The 24,386-nt window shown below is 52.1% G+C and overlaps 1 protein-coding gene across 1 annotated transcript in view; it reads right to left on the bottom strand.

The window, feature by feature from the left end:
- Positions 1–24,386, bottom strand: part of VWF (von Willebrand factor) — a gene marked incomplete at its 5' end in the record, with an annotated part of 133,230 nt that overhangs the window by 57,312 nt on the left and 51,532 nt on the right. The window contains 8 exons of the mRNA XM_079714643.1: positions 1,192–1,326; positions 3,820–3,958; positions 4,978–5,081; positions 10,971–11,131; positions 13,125–13,219; positions 18,918–19,158; positions 22,937–23,152; positions 23,821–24,016. Of these exons, the coding sequence (XP_079570769.1) occupies positions 1,192–1,326; positions 3,820–3,958; positions 4,978–5,081; positions 10,971–11,131; positions 13,125–13,219; positions 18,918–19,158; positions 22,937–23,152; positions 23,821–24,016 (1,287 nt within the window). The remainder of the gene's footprint in view (positions 1–1,191; positions 1,327–3,819; positions 3,959–4,977; positions 5,082–10,970; positions 11,132–13,124; positions 13,220–18,917; positions 19,159–22,936; positions 23,153–23,820; positions 24,017–24,386) is intronic.

Below are 24,386 nucleotides of genomic sequence, written 5' to 3'. Positions count from 1 at the left end.
ATATATAACATATTTGTATGTATAAGTGTGTATATACTTGAATATATATTAGATATGTGTATATATGTATGTATATGTGTGCATATATTTCTGCAAATAATATATGTGTACAAGTGTGTATATGTGTATATACATTTGTATATGATATATATGTGGGTATATAATATATATGTGTGTATATGCATGTGTATATTTGTATATATAATATATGTAAATGTGGGATATATCTGTATATTATGTATACATGTGTATATTTGTATGTATAGTATATGCGCATATATGTGTGTATACATTTGTATATATAATACATATAACTGTGGGTATATTATATTTGTGTATAATATATTTGTATGTATAGTATATGTGTACATCTGTGTACATTCATATATATAATACATAAAACTGTGGGTATATAATACATATGTATTTCTGTGTATACTTGTATGCATAATATACGTGTATATGTGTGTATACATTTGTATATATAATACATATAAATGTGGGATTTAATATATATGTATATGTGTATTGTGTATAACATATTTGCATTTATACTGTATGTGTACATATGCGTTTGTACATTTGTATACATTATATTTATATATATGGGGGTATATAATATATATGTATATATGTGCATATACATTTGTATATATGGTATATAATGTGGGCTATAATATATATGTGTATGTGTGTATGATGTATTTGTATGTATAATATACGTGTATGTGTGTGCATTTGTGTATATAATATACATAACTGTGGGTATATAATGTATATGTGTCTATGTACAGTATACTCGTGTGTGTATATTTGTATATATAGTGTGTATATAATATATATGTATGTGTGTGTATATACGTATTCCTATATGAAAGTCCTCCCGCCCTCCCATCTCCCGTCACCTCCGGAGGTCAGCCCTGGCTCTCCCAACGCTGGTGCAGATACGGTTACACACCCTTCTCCACATGTGTGTCTGCACTTTCTTCCACTAAAATGGATCGTGTAATCTGTCACCATCTGCCAGCTGCCACTCTCACAGGACAAGGCGAGGTCACAGGATACAGCGCTACCTCATCTCTCCACTGGTGCACGACGTTCCATCCACACACGATCTGGACGAACACTAGGCATGTGCTCTTCATCAGCCGACGGAGGGGCGTGAGGGTGGAGGGACGAGCCCACACTCACCTCCCCATCAAACAGCTCAATCTCGCCTCCTTCCACCAGGATGGTGATGCGCTTCCTGCATTTCAGGGAGGGGTAGCTGCACCCCTCGTTCCCCACCAGGATCCGGAAGGTCCCAGGGTTACTGCCACAGTAATCCTGGGGAAAGACAGGTGTCAGGATAGAAACACTACCCCTGCTACTCCTCCCCAGATCAGCAGACTGGCGTCCCATCACCTCAGGCCTTTGAAGGATGTGTTACAGGAGGTTGCTGTGTCCACGTGTGTGTGTGAGAGAGAGACAGACAGACAGAGACAGAGGACACTCACAGGTGTGTCATCCTCAGCCATCACCTATGAACCAGGTGCCTACAGTCAGGTGTGGGGGGGTGAGGGGTGGGAGGGAGAGAAGGAGGGACACAAGGAGAGGGAACATGGACCCATCAGCCTACAGCTCCCCCTGAGCCTGTTAGTCCAGCCTCAGCTGGGGAACTAGCACCGTCCAGCCATGTGGCATTTGGCAGCTCTACGTTCTGGTGGAGTCCCTGTGGACTGCTGGCCCAGAACTGTAAGCAAAGACTGCTGGACCCAGCAACACCAGCTGAGCTACCATCCCTAGCAGGGAACAGAGGGTGTGGGAGCACTGGTCCTCGCCGGGGAATTGCATAGAAAGGAAGCAAAAGCGGACACATTTCTGGCAAATATCTTCCATGGTGGCTATTGCTGTGATGGGATGGGGAAAAAAAACACCCAACGCAGAAAAGCTAGGGGTGGGCCTTGTTTCTGCCACTTACTGGCTAACATTGAGTAAGTCACTTACCTCTCTGACCCTCACACACACACACACACACACACACAGAGGCACACGTACAGAAACACACGTTCATATACACACAGACACATACACACACATACATACATACCACACACACACACATATATAACACACATGCATGCACACACACACACATACATACATTCCACACACACGATGTGCCCCTCTGTAAGATGGGATCTGCCAACTTGACGGGACCGGTAGGTTAAACGGGTTTGTCTTGGGTTAATGGGATTGTGAAAGTTAACAGAGGGAACGAAGGTACAAGTGCTTTGTCACCAGCTGAGATTTTTCTAAAGGAGAAAGAGTTACGTCCTGATAACACCTCCCAAAGGAGGAAGGAAGGAAAGGGAGGGGGCCCCCGGACAAAGTATCAGAGGGGACAACGGCACTGGCGGTGGGGCAGGAAAAGCAGCCCCACGAGGGGCACGACTCGGGGGGGCTCCCACTGGCCCACCTGGCCAGCTTCTCCCAGGCAGGAAGAGCTGTGGCGGTAGGTCTGACCGGCCCCTCTCGTTGCACTGAAATGTCGTGTTTTCTGGGTGCCCAGATCTGAACCTGGCTGGGGAGTGGAGCCCCAGAGCTGGAATCACCCCATCTTTTGCTACCAAGGCTGGGAGGAAGACAGATAACAGAAAGACGGGCTTCCATAGACGATGTGTGGGAAAGCCCTAGAGGGTTCCTGGGTGTGGGTAAAAGCATTTCGTGGGGTGCACGCCCGTCTCCCCAGCGCGCCGCCCACCTCTCTGGGGCCAGCCTGGGGCGTGGGCCAGAGGCAGGGGGCTCGCTCCCCGTGCGCTGGGCAGGCTCATGCTTGGTGCCCCTGCCCTCATTGCCTGACTCCCGGGCCCTGCAGCTCTGTCTCTGGGGCTGAGGCTCCGTCGGGTCTGCGGTCCTCCCTCCAGCCCACACCGAGCCCCCTCCCCTGACGCCCCTGAGAGCGGAGACGGAGAGACCACATTTGTTTAAGCTGCGCAGAGCCCAGCCGCCTGGAGGACAAAGCGCTCAGCCCTCTTTGCTCACCCGCGACGGTGTCAACCAGCAAGAGAAACTTGCAGGAATCCGTGGGCGGGAAAGGGGGCTGAGCAGCCCTCACGCAGCAGCTAGGATTCCCCCAGGCCGCTCCTTGGCCTGCCGGGGCAGCAGGACCTCTGTACCCACAGCCCCTCACCCCCCCGCATTCTGAGCTGCACGAGGTTAGAAATGAAAGTGGTGGAGAACGCGATGGGGACTTCCCTGGCGGTCCAACAGTTAGGACCCTGCACTCTCAATGCCGAGGGCCCGGGTTCAATCCCTGGTTGGGGAACTAAAATCCCACAAGCCTCGAGGTGCGGCAAAAAAAAAAAAAAAAAAAAAAGAGAATAGACTAGAACAGAATAAAATATAATAGAATCACAGGGCGGGAACCAAACTCCAGGGGCATTTCAACCTTCCCTGAGTGGGCTGTTCACTGCCCAAGGATGCTGGCAGGAAGGGTGCTGGGGCTGAAATCCAGCCCGGGCTCCACTCCCCACTGGTCCTCTGACTGAGGCCGTGTCTGCCAGAAGGAAAGGGAGCCTTCCTCTCATTCCATTGTGCTGGGACTGGGGCGGATGGGAGGCTGCCCCACACCAAGGCCAGGCAACGAATGAGCTTCTGTTCCGTCCTGGGAGGCGTGCAGGTGAGCTGGAGGAACACAGCAGTCACTCGAGTCTCGAGGTCCTGCCTCTCCAGCGGCTGGAAAATCACTCCCGTAGAAACCAGCCCCCAGGGCTGTTTCCACCGACAGACGGTGGCATCCGACCTGGGAGCACACCCACCCCCGAGCCCTGCTCTCACCTGTGCCAGGACGTACTGGCACTCCCCGGGGAACAGGTACTTGAGCCCGTCAAAGGTGAGGTAGTGAGCCAGGCCCAGGGCGGAACACGAGGCATCGCACACATGGTCCGTGCAGTTCCACTTCCGGTCCCGACAGACACTGGGAACAGGATGAGGGGGGTGAGGGTGGGGCCCTCGGGCCTCGGGACAGGGAGGACGCCACCCACCCTCCAGGAGGCCTCAGGAAGCATTGGGAGGGTGGTCTGCAGCCTGTGGATCGGACCTCACAGGGCCCCGCGGTCATGAACCCACACATTTTTAAAGCACGGGGCCAGGAAGAGAGGGAAGCCATGCTGCCCCCACCCCCGTCACGAGGCAAAGAAGGGCCCTGGTTGGCCGAGGTGACCCGGGGACACTCTGTCACCACCTGCTCCGGACGTGCCAAAGCCCAGCCTCCCAGGACATCACCTGGGAGGGGCCACAGGGTCTCTACAGAAAAGACACTGAGGCCGATAGCCCCTCTGAGGCTAAGGGGACACACGTCCAGAATAGCAGGAAAATTCTGAGCTGGGGAAACGGTGACCAGCTGTGAGCTTCTGCCAGAAGAGGGTGGGCAGCAATGTGTGTCAACCCACAGCGACTTGCCGGCTGCCCTACGGCCCCATCCCTCCGCCCAGTAACAGAGCCGACATCAGGAAGCCCATCAGGGGCGGCAGCTGTGGAAAGCTCAGACCTCAGGCCCCAGACACTAAGCCCCTTCCTGCCTGTCCCCGTGGCCTTCCCTGAAGTCGTGCACTGCCCCAAAGAAAGGCACGGTGAGTGAGCAGAGTCCAGGGTTGTGTGAAGGACGGTCTCTTTCCAGGCAGGCACACTCGCAATAGGGCTGGGGGACAGGACAAGGCCAGAGAAGGACCCCCGACCCCGTGCCCTGGGATAGCTTGGTCACGCACGCAGTGATGGATATGGCCCTTATCTTCCCCAGGAAACACTGCTGTCCAGAAAGTGTCCCCGTGGGGTGAGTACGCGGGATGATAAAGTCTCCCATTTGACAGATGGAGAAACAGAGGCACAGAGAAAAGGAAAGGAGCAGCCACATTACCACAGGTGGGAGGGGAGCAAGTGCCAGAGCAACACCCCACCCCCCGTCCCCAGCGTCCCTGGAACCCTTCCCGGCCTCACCAAGTGTTGCAGTCCACCTTCACCGTCTCTCCGGGTGTGTACTCTCTGCCCTGGTGGAAGCAGGGACACCTTTCCAGGGCCACACACCTGTTGTCCTGCCGGACCTAAGGGAAAGCGATCCAAAAGTCTTGGGGCCGGAACGACTGTTCCAACAGCCGCGGCCAGAGGCAGCCCAGGGAGGCATGCCCAGTCTGGGGCTGGAATCCCGGCTCTTGTCTACACTGGTCCCCCTGGCTTAGCTGAAGACACTCTGACCCCCTCCACCCTTACACTGCAGGGGCAGGAGCCCTGGGACCTGGTGGAGACTCTGATAACACACGTCAGAAGCCCCTGAGACGTGCATCTCCTTAGACCCAGTAATTCCTCCAGAGCACTTCTCCAAAGGTAATAGAGTTATAGGCAAAAAATAATGTACAATTATTTATCATTCCAAAAAAAAATGGGAGCAACTAAGTGTTCAACAATAGGAACATGATTAAACCCATTAAGGAATCTCCAGGGGATGGTGTCCTGTGGAGCACATTAAAATCTGAAAAGTTTTGAGAACTACTTATGCTGTTAATTTCTAAAACAAGGGAGAAAAAAAAACTGTATACACATATGGTCCCAGTGATTAATATATATATGCATATATTTCAAAAAAAAAAGTCTTGAAGGAAATATATAAGTTGCCTCCAAAGGGCTTGGGAAGTGTAGAAGTTGCCTCTGGTGGGCTAGGATAAGGGAATCTTATTTTCTTTTTTGGTTTTTAAATTTTTTTTTCTGAATATTCTTCATTGAGCATCTACTATGTTCTATAGTTGAAGAAAATGGATAATGTATTTAATAAAATGAATTAATTAGTGAACAATGCACTTAATGCCCTAGAGGTGAAAGCTGAATAGTGGCCACAGGCAGGGATGGACCAGAACCAAAGGCTGGGGGTTTTCAAGCCCCACGTGCACCCTTGTCACCCCGTCCCCTGATGGTCCAACACACCCTCACGGGGCCTGCCCTCCTTCCCCACCCCCCCACCAGTGAAGGAGTAACTATGTGACAGGTTATACTCCTCAGGGGTGTCGGGGCCAGGAGGAAAAGAATGAAGACCCGCTGGCCCCAGTGACCTTAGGGAGAGCTGGCCAAACCCACTCTGGTCCCACACGTAGATCTGCTTCTCTCCCAACCCTAGGAGGCAGCCCTGGACGCCGGCTCTGCGTGACCCTGGGTGAAGGGACCACGGCACTCTGGTTCCAGAGCCACCCGAGGGGTGAGAAGCTGCTGGTCTGGGTGACTTAGCATCTGTGCGGTCCTGTCACTCCGCAGACAAGCCTGGATTCCCTGGGCCTAGAGCCAAAGCCCTGGGACAGAGCAGTCTTGGGCTGAACAAAGGGCTTTCATGTCAAAGATCACAGACTAAAATCATGTGTGTGCAAATGTATACGTGTGCGTGTGTGTGCATGTGTCTGTATTTGCATGCGTGTTTGTGTGTGAGCTTGCGTGTGTGTGCATGCATGTGTATGTGTATGTGTGTGTACGTGTGGGTGCATGCGCGTGTGTGTGTGTTTGTGTGTTGGAAGGGCTGGGAAGAAGAACCTCCATGACTCAGCCACCAGCTTCACGCAGCCTCTGGAGAGTTCCCGAGTCCCCGAGGCCTAAGGGAAGGGGCAGGATGGGAGCCAGAGTGAGGAAGATGCAGGGGGACCACGCTCTAGGTGGCTCGTACCTCCGGGGACCACGATGTCCCTGGCAGACATCCAGCTTAGGCACCCAGTAGGGAGGATGGCAGCCCAGTGGGAACAGGGAGGATGGGAAACGTCCCTCCACCCCAGTCTTCAAAGGCCTTGCAATCAGGCTTCACCCCCGCATCCCCCAAGCTTGTCATCTTTGATGTAAGTCCCAGACCCGCCACCTCGTGGCTACACTGGGAATGACCGTGGCCTCCCTGGGGACCCCCGACCTTCTCGGCAGCCTCGGCTCCTGCAGTTAATGGAGATCAACCAGACAACGAGCCTCGTGATGGGAAACATCATGTGAGGCGAAGCGATGCAGGATGGATTCCAGAAAGCGGCCCTGCTCACCTCCCCTGAGCAGAAGCAGGGTGGGGGGGCGCTCCCAGGCCTCTTGGTCTGCGTGCTGGATGTTTTACCTCTCTCCAGGGTGGTCAACCCACTGACAAAAAGTCCTGCACTCCCAGGGCCCAGGTAACCCCTCGCCTGGGCCAGGGGTGAGTCCCAGGGAGCCCGGCCCTCCTCCAAGGGACAGAAAACTCAAATCCCAGCGTGGCCATGAGATAATACTGTCACCCCCTTCCAAGCTCTCACTGACAAACCACATGGCTCCCCTCTGCCCTGCTTATTTTAGTGAAAGGAGATGACTCATTGATGGATTATGATATTAAAATAGGACCTTGGTATCAAATAAGGAAGGGGCATGGGTTTAGACCTAGGTCAGAGCTGGAGGAAGCAAACGGCGCCTTAAAGGGAGAGGAGAGGTTTCTCAGCAGGAGGCTCCCGACTTGGAACAGAAGATCGAATATCACCAGCCTAGCCAAAAGCACCCGGAGTCCTAAAGCACTAACGAACCCACAGAGATAGAAAGATAAAGACACATGCAGGAGATGGACGGGATGGAGATGAGAACGGGTCCACGTGTAGGGTGGGCCAGTACAGCAGCCCCGAAGTGAATTTCGTGCAAGTCACTTACTTAAACTTCATGTTTGAAAAGAAGAGAACCATTCCTGCCTAGTGTTTTTCCCTTTAGGACACCAGAAGGATAATAGGATAAAGTTGACGAAAGTGGACGAATGACCTTCAAGGACTTCAGAAGAAAACAGGCAGAAATAGCTGTCGCCATTGTCCATCAGCTCATGACACCTTGAGTAAGAAAGGCTCATGCTGAGAACACAGTCCTGGGTCTTGATCAGCAAGAAAAATTACGAAGTAGAAAAAAATGGGCGTTGTTGCTCTGCTCTGAAAAGGCCCCATCTTCACCCCGTCATACTGACCCATTCTCCAGAATCTTTTTTTGCCTTCCATCTGCCCTCTGTTCTCCCCACCAATACTTCCAGCTCAATGCAGCTGCCTTCAACTAGATGTTTGCTAGAGGAAAGAATCTGATGAAATAACTCATGCTAAAGTGCGGATGACTTCCTATGAGGACTTATAAGGTAAGCTTTTTTAAAGTTGTTTTTTATTAACCAAACTAAATTCATACCTATTAGATTTCAGTAAACCTGACTAGGTGACAAATCATAGGAAGTGTAGGAGATATCTTTGAGACAGGAGGGCTTTCCTGGGCCTTTTAGAATTACATCTTGTAGGATTTACAGTGTGCACATGAGAGGCCCTCTTTGGATGGGCCCCTGAGCCCAAGCTCTACCTTTCAAAAAGCAGCGCCAACCAGAGGGGAAAGGGCGGAGGGATAAACTGGGAAATTGGGATTGACATATACACACTACTATGTATAAAACAGATAACTAATAAGAACCTGCTGTAAAGCACAAGGAACTCTATTCAATACTCTGTAATGACCTATATGGGAATAGAACCTAAAAAAGAGGGGATACACATATATGTATAACTGATTCGCTTTGCTGTACACCTGAAACTAACACAACATTGTAAATCAACTAGACTCCAATAAAAATTAATAAAAAAAAAACACAAACAAAAAAAAACCCCAAATAGCAGCGTCAATGTCTTTTCAGGCTTCATAGTGGGCCAGTGAGAAAACTGGGCCTCAAAGGACCAGGGAAATGAACACACGTCTCAGCGGCTGAGAGCTTTTCCAGTACCAGCAGAACTGGGTACCAGTTTGGAAAATGTGACCACTGGCCTTCAGAGTGTAAGTGAGCATCTTCCAGACAGGGGTACTACACTGGGAGTCAGGAGGCCAGGATTTCCACTACACAGTTATGTAGCCTTGAATGGTTCTGTGTCCTTTCTCTCCTCGGTCTCCTTCTGTGTCCTCGGGGCGGGGTGGGGGGGGATGTTGAAAGCGTGAGTCTTTAGGGCTCCTGTCTCTGCCTGGAGACAATTACAGCCCCGACTGGGACGGAGTGAGCTGGGCGGTGGGTTGTGCTTTGCTGCCACCTTGTGGTGGAAGCAGGTAATCGTCTAATTTAAAGGCAGGAAGTTCATTCAAGGATTTTTTTAACCATGGAAAAAGACTTGGGAAATTTTCTAGGGCAACCCCTTCATTTTATTGATCTAGTGGGTCTTACATGTGGATCCTGAGATCCAAAAAATTGCTCCCCAGGGTGCACTAGTTTCCCATAGCATCTCTGTCCATAATATGGTTCATGCTTTTCCTCCATGAACTTCTTGTAACCGCGGTCATTAAACCACCACTTACGAAGCGACTTCCATGTACCCACCACTGTCACCTCCAATCCTCTCAAGAACTCTCCTGACCCAATTTTACAGGTGAGAAAAATAAAGACACAAAGATGTTAAGTGGCTTGCCACTCTGTTGAAGTAAACGTCAGGAGCCCAGATTCAAGCCTGGAAGCTCGGGGCAGCTTCTGCACTATTTCCTTCGTGGGGAAAAAAAAGTTCATTTGAAAGAGCCCCTGATGCTTCCAGTCTCCTGAGCAGCATCCCTCTTTTTGCCAGAGCTTTCTCTGATGTCGGGAGAATTTCTTCTCCAAGTATGGAGAAGGAACAGTCAAAATAAGAGGCCCTTGGGGTAAAAAAAGAACAATATGGAAGTTTCCTCTCCACACTCCTATTTCTTGTCTGAGTTTCCCCCTCCTTTATACCTCCTTCTGCTAAGGCACCAAACAAGATCTTCCAGTTTGGGGATGTTCCCTGGCCAATCTCTAGCTCCCCCATTAGAAAAGATAGTTCTAGAATCCTCCGAGGCTAAGACAGAGGGGAGCACCCAGGGAGAATGGATAACAGCTAGTCTGTCCGTCTCGGAGGAGAGAGGGTTGGAGGGAAAGAGAGAGACCGTGTGCCCTGCACACACCCCAGTCCGCAGCCTTCCTGAGGGCCGCTGGTGATGCATCTGAGTTTCCAGCTCCCACAGCCCAGGATACTGCCCCCAAGCCGAGGCCTGGGCATCATGAATGACCTTTACAGCCATAACAGGGCCATCTTGCCTCCCCCCACCAATTTTGGCCTCTCGGACCCTCACCCCAGCCCTCACTGCTCACGTTGGGTATGGGGAATTAGAGAAAGCAAGAAGACGGGATGCATTTGAAAGAGAAGAATCCAGAAGTTGCATCCTTCAGGTTGACAAGAATAGTCTATGTATATTTAATACACAGGTGTCCTAAGACTAGACTTGGGACGGAGCTTAGGGGGCCTGGGTGTGCTCAGGCCATTGCCACCACCAGGATGCACTAGGAACCAGGCGGCCGCAGACCAACAGCTGGGGGACCACGAGGAAGGGCTGGCCGAGAGTAACGATTTGCAGCCTCAGCCCCAGAGACACGGAATGTTAGGAGCTGACCAAGACCTCATGGCTCACCCTACAGATGAGGAAAAGAAGGCTCGGTGTGGGGAAGGGATTGGTGGGCCCGCGGCTTGCTGACAGCAGTGTCTTCTCTTGAGACAGAGAGTTATACACATAAACGCAAATCATATGCAAAAATGTGTGCATGTGTGTGTATGTGTGTGTGTGTGCATGCATGTGTCTTCTCATCTTCATACAATGGCAATGCAGCCCTTGGGAAAATTCTAGTGGAAATGCCCGTTAGCACTTTTAAGTATTTTCCGGAAATCCTTGCCTTGCTTCCTAGGGCACCGCTGTGCTAAGTTCTTGTATTTTTGTCAGCTCTCACCAAGATCAAGATCCACCCCAACTCTCCCATCAGCTCTCTCCCTGCCTCTGGCGGCTGACTCAGCCACAGAGGACTCACCCCTGCCCCCGCGTGCACCCCGTCTGCAGCGCCAGTGCCGTCCTTGTGTAGCTCTTGTTTATTTCTCTCTCTGCCTCCGCAGCCCACCTCACTGTCCCCTGCCCGCGGGAACCCGGCAGGTCGCCATCCCTCTGCGGCTTGGGTGGCTTACCATGCCCGGGGGGCAGAGGCAGCCGGACACGCAGCCCATGCTCATGCACTCCAGGTCATAGTTCTGGCAGGTTTTGGCGCACTCCAGCCCTTCAGCCCTCGGGTTGTCAGCAGGACACACCAGCTTGACCATGGGGGGCCGACAGGACAGGCTTCTTTTGCCTTGGAGTCAGGAAAACCAAAGAGACGATCATCGAAGGGGTGAATGGATCTGCCGTCTACTCTGTCCTTTGCCCCCTGCGTGCAGTCACTCAATCCCAGAGGCTCAGGCTGCCCACGCCCTGGGACAAGGCACTGCTGGACCTCCAGCTGGGTCGTGAATGGCAGCCTCATCTACTCATCTGAGCTCTGACCTCTGCCTGCACTGAAGATGCCTCTGCCGAGCTCAGCATCCCTCTAATGGCCCACGGTCCTCATCCCCCTTGACCCTGCGCTGTTGCATGTTGCACTGAATCAGGACGCACTGCAAAAACATCCAAAGCCAGGCTTTAAAGGACCTGGGTTTGGGTGCTTAAAAGGAACCTTTGCTCCAACACATTTAATTTTAAATTCCTAAAATTAGTTAATTTAATCACAACAACTTTAAAGGGGGCTTTGCTCACATGGCATCCTCTGCCCAGCCCCTGGCCATCCCGGCCGCTCTATTTAAACCTGTAACAATCCATCCCTGGACACTCCTACACTCCCTGCTTTGTCATTCTCCACGCTCTGACATCACCATTTGAATGCCATTTATTTTCCTTCTTTGTTGATTGCTCACCCCCATCCCATCCACACACTAGAGCACAGGCTCCATGCAGGCAGGGGGTTTTGTCTGCTTTGTTCACTGTTCCATTGCCTGGCAATTAGTAGGTATCACTGTGTTGACTGAGTAAATGATGACAGCAGATAATGGACACAGCACCTGTGTTTCAAGAACCCTGATTCATTGAATAGCATTTGTATCTTACATATATATATAGCATTTAGTATCTCTTATGGACAAGAAAGTCAGAATGTCCAGCCTTGTTTTTATATGGAAACTTTTGTTGGGAAACTGAAACCCTAAGAGGTTAAATGGCTTTTCCAAATGGCACAGAATTCTAGGAGTTTCCTGACTTTGAAAAAAAAAAAACCTTCCTGTCACTAGGCTAGAAGACTCTGGGCAAGAGAAGCATCAGACCTAAGAGGCAGAATGCAACAGAGAGGGGTGGAGTGTCGGGAAAAAAACTTTACAGTGAGAGAGAAAAGGAAGAAGAGAGAGGCAGGAGGGATGAGTGACCTTGAGGTCTGCTATGGACTGAATGTTTGTATCCCCCCAAAATTCACAGGTGGAAATCCTAACCCCCAAAGGTGATGCTATTAAGAGGTGAGGTTGGGGCAGGTGATTTGGGTCATGAGGGTGGAGCCCTCAGGAATGGGATTAGCGCCCTTAGAGGACACCCCACGGAGTTCCCTCACCCCTTCCACCAGGTGAGCACACAGCGAGGACCCAGAGGTGGGCCCTCACCCGGCCATGCGGGCCTCCTGCTCTTGGACTCCCCACCAGGACCAGTTGGAAGACGAACGCAGGCACAGAGCTGTGTCACTGGGAGAGAGGAGGCCTTAGGAGAGTGAGAGGTAGGGAGAAGAGGTCAAGCTGGAGGTTGAAAATAGCCCATTTACCTGCCTAAAGGCATCTCGCTCCCTCCTACTCGGAGGGTCCTTTCTAAGCAAGGATGTTGGGTCCTTCTGATCCATAAACGTGGGATATGGTCCCACCAGGTCTCCCTCCTGTGCCTTGTCCCTAAACAGCGCAGCATCTATTAGGACCTTCAAACTGAGGGCACCGAGTCCAAACTCCTCTGTCTCAAATCCATCAGAGAAGCTTTCTAAAGAGGTGTTCCGGTCACCGTGTCCCTCAGTCAAATGAGGCCATGAAGGACCACTGTACCCACAGCTGCTCCCTGGGTTAAGGTCGCCATGGGCAGAAGAGAGATCTCCCTGGTCCATCCTGCAGGCAATTCAGTCTTTCCCCATCACAAAATTAAACTCTTCCTGCCTCAACAACTGGGATGTGTACATGCAAAGGCACATCCAGGCCTGGAAGTCACACACACCAACGCGTGCCTGAACACAGCCTCACCCACACCATCTGAGCAGAGGGAGAGGAGAGCCCGTGGGGGGTGGTACTCACTGCGGTGAGACAGGGGGCTGCTGAGGACCGCGTCGGGCAGCAGGCTCCCCGGGGCTCCGCTCGTGGAGCAGTGCATGAAGCCATCCTCACAGTAGCTGCAGAGAGGAGGTCACAGCCTGACTTAGAGGGATTCCCCACCTCCCACGGGGCGCTCTGCCCGGCTCCGGCCGGGCTCCCATCCCATAACCCGGCTGAAACGCAGCTGCTAAGGCCACCAGTGACCTCCACGCCACTGGACCCAGTGCAACTGTTTTCACTTCTTTTCTTACTTGATCTCCTTCCACATTAGTCATCCCTGTTGCCTGCTCCATCCTTCCACAAAAAGAAAACAAAACATCCCTCCTAGTTTTCCTCCCACTTTGCTGGTGGCTCCTCTCAGGCTCACTGTAGCTCCGCCCCCCTGTGGACTCATCCAGCCCCTCCCTCCTCCTCCTACTATGTGTGTCATTTGCAAGTCCAGCCCCAACTACAGAGGACTCACAGATTCACGTCAGCAGCTCCGATCTCTCCGTTGAACTTAAAATCCACGTATTCAAATGCTTATGTGATAACCACCTGTGTGACTCAGGGTGCCCGAAACTGAGCTCACTATCCCCCCTCCACAGCCAATTCTCCCCCGGGGCTTGGATTCTTCGAATGAAACCACCATCCATTTAGTTTCACAAACCGGAAACCCAGGGCTCAGCCCTGACACTGCCTTCTCCCCACCCCCTACACCCTATGCATCCCCAAGCCCTGGGCTTGGTGGCTTGAATGTCGCTGGAAGCCACACCCACCTCCATCTCCACTGCTGAGCCCCACCCCTGTCACCTGGATGGTGCAAAAGCCTTCCGGCTGATGTCCTGCATCTCTCCTCACCTCTCTCCAAAACACATACCTCATGGCAGCCCAAGCATCTTTGCAAAACCCAAATCTGATTATGTCACACTCCTGCTTGGAATCCTACAAGAGCTTCCCTTCGACAGGCTTTAGGATGAAGGTCAAACCCCTCCCATGGCCTCCCAGGCTCCACACGGTCTGAGCCCTGCTACCCGTCCCCCATCCATCCCCCTGGCCTTCTTTTCATCCTGAAGGTGCACTGCCCCACTCAAATGCAAACGCTCCTGCACACACTATTTCCTCTAACCTGACATCACTTACACACACACACACACACACAAAACCGCTTTTGTCCCGCCCCCATTTCAAGCTTTCATAGACCACATACTTTGCTTCCTACCACACTTGTAACTTTACATGCATTTGAGTTATTATTTGGTTAACATCTCTCTCTGCCACTGGACTATAAGATCCAAGAAGGTAGGACTTCCCTGATGGTCCAGTGGTTAAGACACCGAGCTTCCACTGCAGGGGGAGCAGGTTCGATCTCAGGTCAGGGAACTAAGATCCCGTATGCTTAGTGGCGTGGCCAAAAAATAGGAAAAAAAAAAAAAAAGATCCAAGAGGGTAGAAGCCATGGAAGATTGTCCCTCACTCCTTGCCACTGTAAACAAGGCTGTGATTGACATCTTCATACATGTACCCTACATGAAGAACTCTAATATATATGCCCAGGTGGGACTACCAGGTGTGGATGTCCAATTCACATAGACTGTGCCCCTGGCCCTCTCAGGTACAACTGGACTTGGGTTTGAAGGGAGCAAAGCACCTTCAGGATTCAAAGGAAGCCAGGGCATCGGAGAGGGGACAGGTAGCAGGGGTCAGATCCCATGGGGCCTGGGAGGCCGTGGGAGGGATTTGACCTTCATCCTAAGGCCTGTTGAGGGGAAGGCTTGGAAGGATTCCAAGCAGGAATGTGACATAATCAGATTGAGATTTTGAAACAATACTGGGAGTATCTGAACAAGTCTGTGCCCACCAGGAGCAGGTCAGCGGCCCCATGGCCCATGGCCCTGTCAACACTTGGCATTATCCAGATTTCAAATTTTCCCAGTAAAACAGATATGCAGTAACGTTTATTGCTTCATTTTGCGTTTCGCTGATTATAATGATTTTGAACATTTTTAACGTGACTGCTGTTCAATCAACATTTGTTGAATGAACAAGGGAGTCAGCCCTTCCCTCCCTGGGCACATGCAGATTCTGCACTTCTGGTTTTTAACTAACACCTGGCTTAAAAAGATCCTCCCCCAAATGCCATGTTCAGGCTATCATTTGGACGTGACCAAAAAGTTTAATTTTACTTTAAAAAAAAAAAAAGAAAACCTTGCAGGTAGGTTAAAAGTCAACTCCTGGCTCACAGCTTGCCTACCTGGAGTGAGTCCTCCACTGTGATGGCTGTTTGGATACCACACGAACGGTCTGGAGAAACCTCCAGGTCACGTGTGCTTGCACCTTCCTGCCACCTTTCCATGGGCATCACTAACACCTGCCCCAGCTGTGCTGATTCTTCAGTGTGTTGTCAGAAGAATAAAAATAAAAATAGAACCCTGGTGATCCGGTGGTTAAGAATCCGCCTTCCAACACAGGGGACGCAGGTTCAATCCCTGGTCGGGGAACTAGGATCCCACGTGCTGCGGGGCAACGAAGCCCGCTCGCCGCAACTACTGAGCCCACGCGCACTGGAGACCACGTGCCACAACTAGAGAGAAGCCCGTGTGCCGCAACCCAGACTTAACACAGCCAAACAAATAAATTAATTAAAAAGAATAAAAATAAATAGCCACAGACAAGCCCTGAGTTCCCTCTGGCTCACATTCTCCCTGAAATCCAATTTTCTAAATGAAGTGGAAAAACAGATGATCTATAGCTTTCAGCCCTGGTGCCTGAAGGGAAGGCTGGGAAGAGGAGGTGGTCATGGAGTGGCCACTGATGCCCAAACCCTGAGAAGAGCCTGAAGCCAGGGCTACCCCCTGGCCCTCTGCCCACCCAGGAGCTGCTGCCCACCCCCAACCTTCCTTGTGCTTCCGATATGCTACCAGCCACATTGCTGTCCTCCGAGTCACCCCAGTCCCCTACCCTCTGTCTTCTTTCCTCACCACACTATGAAACAAGGGGGCCACCGTGACCTTCTGATCGCCAAATTCAACAGCCTCTTCTCCATGTAACATGAAGGGTTCAAGGGTCCCTGGGTTCCAGCCACTTGCTGGATGATTTGGGGACGTGATAATCTCTCTAAGCCTCCAATTCCTTACTAAAAAAGCAAGTCCTGCTTCCCTAACAGTGTTGTTTCAAGGTCCCAGAGAGAAACACCTTGAATATTATAGCTCGACAACTATGGTAAAACAACCACTGGGCAAAGGCCAAATGCCCAAGCCAACAGAAGATGGTACTAACTCCACTGTTCCTTTCATGTCCATGATATGGGCCTCTCCTGGTTCTGCCCTTTCCGCTGGCCTTTCTTCTTTGTCCTCTCTCATGGGATCCCCTTTCTCCTCCCCTGGTCCTCTGAACATTCTCACATCTCTGGTCCTCCCCTCTTAGAAGACTAGCTACTCTCATGGCTGTAACTGGTATCTCCAGCCCCAATCTCTTACTCAAGCTCCAAACCCGTAATTCCAGCCATTGGTTCCACTCATTCACCAAGATGCCCTCTTGGTCACTCAAAGTCATCGAGGTCCAAACCGAACTCATTATCTTCCCTCCACCTACAAAGAGCCCTCTTGCAGTTCTCGGTCTCGCTGTTCTCCCAAGCATTCAAGTTCAGAACCCTGGGACCACCTTCAGTACACCTCCGCCTCCTCCCAAACATCTCACTGGTCTGTTTACCCTCCCAGCATCTCTAGCTCCTGACCCCCTCCATCTTTGCTGCTATTACTTGGCCCAGGGCCTTACCTTCCGACTAGACTATGTCAACATCTTCCCACAACTGACCTCATAACTCATGCAGCTTCCAGAACCTACTCCTTAAAACTACACTTTGACCCTATTTCCTCTCTGCTCAAACCCTCCGAGGTCCCATGGCCTTCTGCTCAAGCATCAGTCCTCACCTTATCTTCCAAAGACTGACCCCTGATGTTGGTCCCAACTTCCCCCCGGTCTTATCTTTCCCTCATGCACACATATGTTCCCCCAGAGGACTTACCTTGGTGACTGATGAGTATGCCTTGTGCATTTTAGTTCCTGGACCGCTGCTCCACCCCCAAAACCCTCCACCCCACTTCTGCCAGTAGAATCCTCCTCAAACTCAAAAGTTACCTCCTGCATTGAGTCTTCCCCAATTCCTCCCAAACGGAAGAGATCCTTCCCTTTTCTGAATGAGCAGGGGTTTTTATGGCTCTGATACGGCGAGTCTATCAAATGTAGTTATTTCATCTCAGTAAACATGAATGGTACCTACTTTGTATCAGAACAGTTAGCTACTAGGGATCAGGGCCTAAGATACAGTCTCTACTCTTCAGGAGGTCACTGTCTAGAGGGGAGATTTAACACACTTTTGCAGAAATCCAGGCCCAATGACCATAACTGATTTTTGGTTTTGTTTTATTTTTTGCGGTACGCGGGCCTCTCACTGTTGTGGCCTCTCCCGTTGCAGAGCACAGGTTCCGGATGCACAGGCTCAGCGGCCATGGCTCACGGGCCCAGCCGCTCTGCGGCATGTGGGATCCTCCTGGACCGGGGCAGGAACCCGTGTCCCCTGCATCGGCAGGCGGACTCTCAACCACTGCGCCACCAGGGAAGCCCGACCATAACTGTTTTAATACAAGTGTAAACAATCCACTTTGGATATAGGAGATTGGGAAGGATGGCAAATTAATCTCACTGGAGTGATGAGAAAAAGCTTCATACCAAATGCAACGTGCAGACCCTGATTGGATCTTGACTTGGACAAACCAATTGTAAAAAGACATTTTGAGACAATCAGGAAAAAGTGAACATGGATTGAATATTAGATGTTAGTAAGGAATGATTGTTAATGTCTAGGTTACTAATGGTATTGTGGTTAGATTTATTTTTTTTAAGTGTTTCTCTGTTGGAAATACATACTGAAGTATTTTCAGATGAAATGAAATAATATCTGAGGTTTTCTTTAAATTATTCCAGCCAAAAAGGGGAGGAAGGGATAGATTAAATCAGAGTGGCAAAGTGGTGATAATTCTGGAGGCTGAGGCTGGATGCATTAGGGCCCCTTACACTATCCTCTCCAGTTTGATGTCTGAAATTTTCCATAATCAGGACATTTCAACTGGTGTCCCTCGTAGACTGTCAGCTTCTCTGGGGCCCATCCTGTGTCTGGTTCATCTTTAGGTTACAATCTCTAGCCCAGCACTGGGACAGAACTGGTGCCAATGAGGTGTTTATAAACGTTCTGTTACAAATTTCTTCTGCGACCGTGACAGCCCTGCTGAAACTGACCATGACCAAGGGCCTGGGTGAAGGACAGCAGGAAGCGTGCATGACCTGGAGCTGTTTTTCGGGAAAAGCATGAAGCAAGTCGGGACAGTGATGCACCCTTGAGGCAATGTTGCTATGGTATGTCTTCTCCTGGCTCAGGTGCTTCAGGCCGAGAACACTGACAGGAAGCTGAAGGGGAGGGGGGCAAGGAGAACTCCCATCTTTTGTTCTAGAAAAGGGAAGCTGAGACCTAGTGCAGAGAAATGGGGCTCCACACGTGACAGCTGGCTTACTGTCATGACTTACTTCTGCCACGAGCCTGGAGCTCCAGGGCGCTGCACAGCAAGGCAGTCGGAAGACCTGGCCGAAATCTCAGCTTTGCTCCCGACTTGCTGTGCAATGTTGGACAGGCACTGCCTGCCTTGGGCGTCAGTGTACCCATCCATGAAATGAAGGACATGGAGGAACGTTTCCCTACCCTGCTATTCCCGAGGTCCCCAGTCCCAGTGCTCGACTTACCACATGGTGTGATGGTCCGAGAAGACGTCTTCGGGCTGGAAGATCTCGCCGTCGTAGTAACAGGGGCACTGGGCCTTGGGCACACAGGCCCCGGTCTCATCCAGGTAGAGCCCCAGGGGGCAGAAGCAGCCCTCGAGGCAGACCTCGGTGCATTCCTCATCCGGGTACGAGAGGGAGCGGCAGGTGAGGTTGCAGGGGGTCCCACACTGCAGGTACACCTGGCCTCGTGGGCAGCTCAGCGCTGGGGAGAGAGGGCGGGGGAAGGACAGCCTCAGTGGAAAAGCATTAAGATGACCAGGACTGTGGTTCTAGGACCGGGGGTGCCACCCCTTGCCGCTGGGACCCCCAGTCATATCCGTACGGTCACCGCCTTCTCTTCCCACTGTGAGCAAAAGTGTGTTTTTATTTTCACGAATGTCTGTTCTAATCACGGATGTACACGTTTTTCTCCTCTGCTTAACCAGGGGGACCATGCTTTGGTCATCTCTGAATTCTCAAAGCCTGGGACATAGTAGAAATCCTGGTGGACTTTAGGGCTGTAAATAGGGGTGGGATAGGGAGGGTGGGAGGGAGGGAGACACAAGAGGGAAGAGATATGGGAACATATGTATATGTATAGCTGATTCACTTTGTTATCAAGCAGAAACTAACGCACCATTGTAAAGCAATTATACTCCAATAAAGATGACAAAAAAAAAAATGCAAGAGGACTGGCAGGGATGGGCAAGGGCCTTTCTTCCCTGATGATAATAAAAATAACAGCTCCCTTAACTGAGCACCTACTGAACACCCCGCTCTTCACCGTGGGTTTTATGCCCTGGCTGCCTCTCAAGGCATTAGATCTCACAACCCCGCCCGCCCAGAGGTAAGAAGCCTGAAACTTAACTTAGTGACTCATCAGGGTCACGCCTCCCAGGTAGAGGCCGAGGCAGGATTTGAACCCAGCTCTCTGGGACCCCAAAGCTCAAGCTCTTAACCATTATGCTCTAGAGAGGAAATAGTCCCCCAGGAACCAGGCTTTGGGGACGTGCCAGTCACAAAGAGCAGGGACACCCTTAGACCTGCCCCAGCAAAGCAGGCAGCGTCTACCTACCCACAGCCCTCACCCCACCCCCCGGCCTCCCACACAGAAACGGCACAACAGACACAGACTGACAGGAAGCACACGGCAACGCAGCAAAGCAGCTGAGGGAGTGAGTGGGCGCCAGATCCCAAGTTCCTGGGTTCAAGTCCCAGGGCCACCTCTAGTTAACAGTGTCCTCTCTGGAATATAAAAATAACGTCCACCTGGGTTGCTATGAAGGTTAAGTGAGTTTAGAGCCGTGCCTGGCAGGTGGTGAATGTTCGCTGCTTTATTGCTCTTGTGATAACAGGGGAAATGCAGTCCCAGCTCCACAGGCTCCAGACAAAGGTCCTCTCCTAAGAGGACCCAGCACTGGCAGGTCCTGGCCAGCACTCAGCCCACTCTGCGCTCACGGCCCTCTCGCGAGCACCCTGATGATGGAATTCTTTACTGGGGGGGCGGGGGAGGCGTTGGCGGGGGCATTGTGGTGGGCCCTTGGCTCTTTCACACCGCTTTCTCGTTGCTGATCAGCTGTCATCCAAGAAATGAGAATCTCACTGGGGACACTCCTCCCGGGACCATTAGAACCCTTCCCCTCCCTGTCAGAAGCCATTTCTACAGCAGAAACCCGCTGGCTGTGTTCCACAGAAGCTGTAAAGGGAAAGCCTGGCCATGAGCCTCAGAAATGGCCAAGCCCTGCAACCTCTCTGCCTACAACTGCTCCAGGGGTGGTGTTTGAGGGGAGCGGTTTTAACCATATCATACACAGGCTTTTCTCTGAACCAGCGGAGAGGCTGGGTCATGGGATGAATATTTAGAGCAAAGGCAGATTAAGATGGGACGCGTTGGGCCATAAAGATGGGAATCCCATTCAATCCATTGAGCCTACGCCTAAAAGGGCAATCTCCCCCACCCAGGAGGAGCAGGAAGGCTTTTCTCCCTGGGGAGCTGGCTCGGAGCTGTGTTACATTGCTCCTTCTTCCCCAGAGGCAACGTGCATCAGTTTAACAGATGTTCTGCTAGGCTGGGGGATGCAGAGACGCTAAGACTTGGTCCCTGCCTGCCAGGGGCCCGTGGTCTTGTCTTTCCAAAGGAAGCATAACCAGTTTACAAGGAAAAACATGTGTTGTGCTTCTCCAGACTCTCCTCACAGCACCCTGCAAAGCAGCTACGCAGTCAGGCCTTGCTCCGGGAGTGTCCCCCAGGGGGTGTGGCCTCTTCTTGGGGATGCAGTTAGTGGTTTAGGGAGTCTGTTCATTTCTCAGGAAGGGAGAATGAGGTGCAGGATGAAGGCAGGAACCCAGGCATCCTGCCTACCTTCCTCGGGCCTCAGAGGGACAACTTGTGACCACCTGGCTGGTTTTCATTGGTTCAACTCACAGAGACAGACGCCTCTTGTTCTTAAACGTCTCCAGGGACAGGTCCTTCCCACCACCCACACTTCCTGCCTCAGGAGCCAGGAAACTCTAAACTCTAAGCTCAGCGCCCGCTGCTGCCGGGTCAGCTCACCCCCTCTTGTTCTGTTCTGGGTGGAGGTTAAGAACAGCTGCTCCTGAAGTTTAAAGAATATTTCGGTAAGCCCTCAGCATGCTGGGAGACGGCCCTAAATTAGGAAATCCCTCGGATGCTGTAGCACAGGGATAATGCATAATTTCTAACATTGGGGGACAACCAAAGCACAGACACAGACAGACGCCACTTCCTCCAAATTACGCCCCCAATTTCTGAACAGCAAATGCTGATAAGGGTTTTTGGAGGGTGAAGTAAAGCGCTCGAAGCGAGTTACCCAGCGAGGTCCCAGCCTCAGTTCTCCCAGCTGCTGGCCCGTGACCCCGGGACACCCCAGGGCCAGAGGGACAGGGGCACAGCCTCACACATCTAAACACTTGTTCCGTTTCGTCCTTACTTTGTCTCTGCTTCTTGTTTTTATAAGGTGGCTTAGACTCGAATCATAAGTTGGCTCATTTGACCCCAAATAGTGACACTTCTAGAGCCCCGAAACCTAAACTTCTCTTCAAATACATGATATTAAGTCCTTTGACCGTTTCTTGTAGTTCCTATTTTCCTGCTCTGTCAGAACCACTGACATTTTAGTCTCCAAACGCATCTACTTCACCCTATAAACCAGAGTATCCACTAGACCTTATTCTCCTTCAGTGCCGTCACTTCTACGCATCCCAAGTATTATTCCAACAGAAACAACATTTTGTCAAGAAAGTGCCTTTTAAAAGCACCGCCTCCAGAAAGCCTTCCTTGGTTACCTCTGCCTTAATCTACTAATTCTCTTGCTCAGTGTGACAGGCACCTAGTAGGGAGGCAGCTTCCATCTGTGCCTCAAAAAGGAAGGTGGAGGCCCTGAAGCACTGCTACAGCCTCACCACGCAGGGCACTCGGCAAATGTTCCCAGAGCGACAGTACCAACCAACCAGGGACCAGAGCATGGGGCAGATACCAACTCCGGTGCCAGGCATCTAACAGTGCAGGGTGGGACTCTCACGCCGTCTGGGGACCAGGATGTTATTCTCCCTTATACACAGTGCTGGAGATGTGGGCGGGGACTGCCCCGATGGTTTGCTGAAGTTACAAGCAGACGATTGGTACCTGCATCTCCCATCACTTCATCAGATCCTTCAGGGATGCAGGGACCCACTGACTCCTCAACCCCGCCCTACATGCATCCCACACTAGGTGGCAGCGACCACAGGAAATCTCTGCCAGGCAGGGACGCCAAGGTTCTAGGCCCCCAGGTAGGGGGTCAACTTGTCCTCCAGGTACAGGTCCGTCCCCACCGCCCTGTCCTTCGGGGAGATGAGAATCGAGAGGAGTTGGGAGGGGATGCCCTGGGCCCGTTCAGATGGCGCTCTGAACAGGACCAGCGCGGAGGCCGCAGGGCATCCGAGTGGATCCCGCTAGGTGGCGTAGCAGTGCAGGGGCGGCGGGCGGGGAGGGCACCCACCGCAGAAGCTGGGCTCCCGCCAGCCAATGCGCACGCCTCTCCGGGCACAGGCCGCCGCGTAGTTGGCCACCGCGTCGCACAGGCAGTCTCTGCCGTTGGTGCAGGAGCACACGTCGTAGCGGCAGTTCTGCAGGTAGGGCAGCGGGCCCACGGCGCCGTGGCAGGCCTTGAACTTGGGCGACGTCAGGATGGCGCAGGACTCGTCGGCGAATCTGGCTGTAGGGAGAGGAGCGGCGTGGCCCGGGGCCCCGCACGGTCTGAGGCGACCGCAGGCGATGCGCGCGCGGACCCCAGGGTCACCGGCTCCGGCTCGAAATCCCCGCCCCCGCCCCTCCCTCGCTGCCGCAGCGGTTAAAAACAAATTCTCTCAGGTCTGGGAATCATGGCGATTTTTCTTCCGCAGCCAATATACTTTCCTGATGGCTTAAATACATAATCAACCACATTTCCTAGGGAGAAACGGTTCCCTGATGAGTAAGAGGGTAAGAGGGGGCAGTCGGCAGACGAATCTGCCCATGGCCAGCCCCGTGCATCTATCTTACGATAATTTAATTGCGGCTCCGAGAGACCGAGAACGTCCAGGGGAAGAACTACGGGCCACTCTTTTCTTTCCCAGGGTGTGGCCCACGGACGGTGCTCAATAAAGAGACTTTGAAGAATAAATGATCCAGATGAAGATCATCAAATGCTGATGGTGAAAACAAAGACCCACCTCCCCCAAGGGTGGGCGCACCGTCCATGGAATGCACTGGAACCCGGGGGAATCTCAGGGTTCTGGGGGCGCGCCTGCCCCTCCCCCCCACGGTGGGCGCACCGTCCACGGAATGCACTGGAACCCCAGGGAGCTCGGGGCTCCGGGGGCCCCCAGTCCAGGTCTCACATACTCAGGCGCGGGTTGAGGCTGCAGGGGTCGCTGGGCTGCTTCCGCAGGTCCTCGCAGTCCGCACGCAGCTTCCAGGCGTTCCCGAAGTGCTCCACCAGGGGCTCCACCAGGCCCGCGGGCGTCAGGAAGTCGTCCCCCTGGTTGCCGTTGTAATTCCCGCACAGGCCGCACGTCCTCCCCGAGTAGACCGGGGACAGCTGCGGGGGACAGACCACCTTGGAGCAGCCGCCAAAGCAGCCACAGCTTCCTTGCTCTCATGAGATGGTTTTCATGAAAAGCGATCCCCAGGTGAAAAATAGATATGAATTTAATAAACCACAGCTAAGCCCTAGGCTGCAAAAGAAAATAAAACAGGAACTTCAGTATCTTCACCAGCAGCTCTGTGCCCCCTCTTAAATCCTTTGAGTCAGAGACCTGTCCTGCAGGAAAGGGTTTAGAGATCATCCTGTCACTTAAAGACAGGGACACAGAGAGGGACAGCGAGTTGCCTGAGGTCACAGAGCTGCGACCAGTGGATGGGCGGAGCTCCATCACCCTGCCTGTCAGAGGAGATGCCCAGGGGCATGG

This window comes from Hyperoodon ampullatus, assembly GCF_949752795.1.
Source record: "Hyperoodon ampullatus genome assembly, chromosome: 11".
NCBI classification, from domain to species: domain Eukaryota; kingdom Metazoa; phylum Chordata; class Mammalia; order Artiodactyla; family Ziphiidae; genus Hyperoodon; species Hyperoodon ampullatus.
This window is presented reverse-complemented; position numbering and strand designations above follow the sequence as displayed.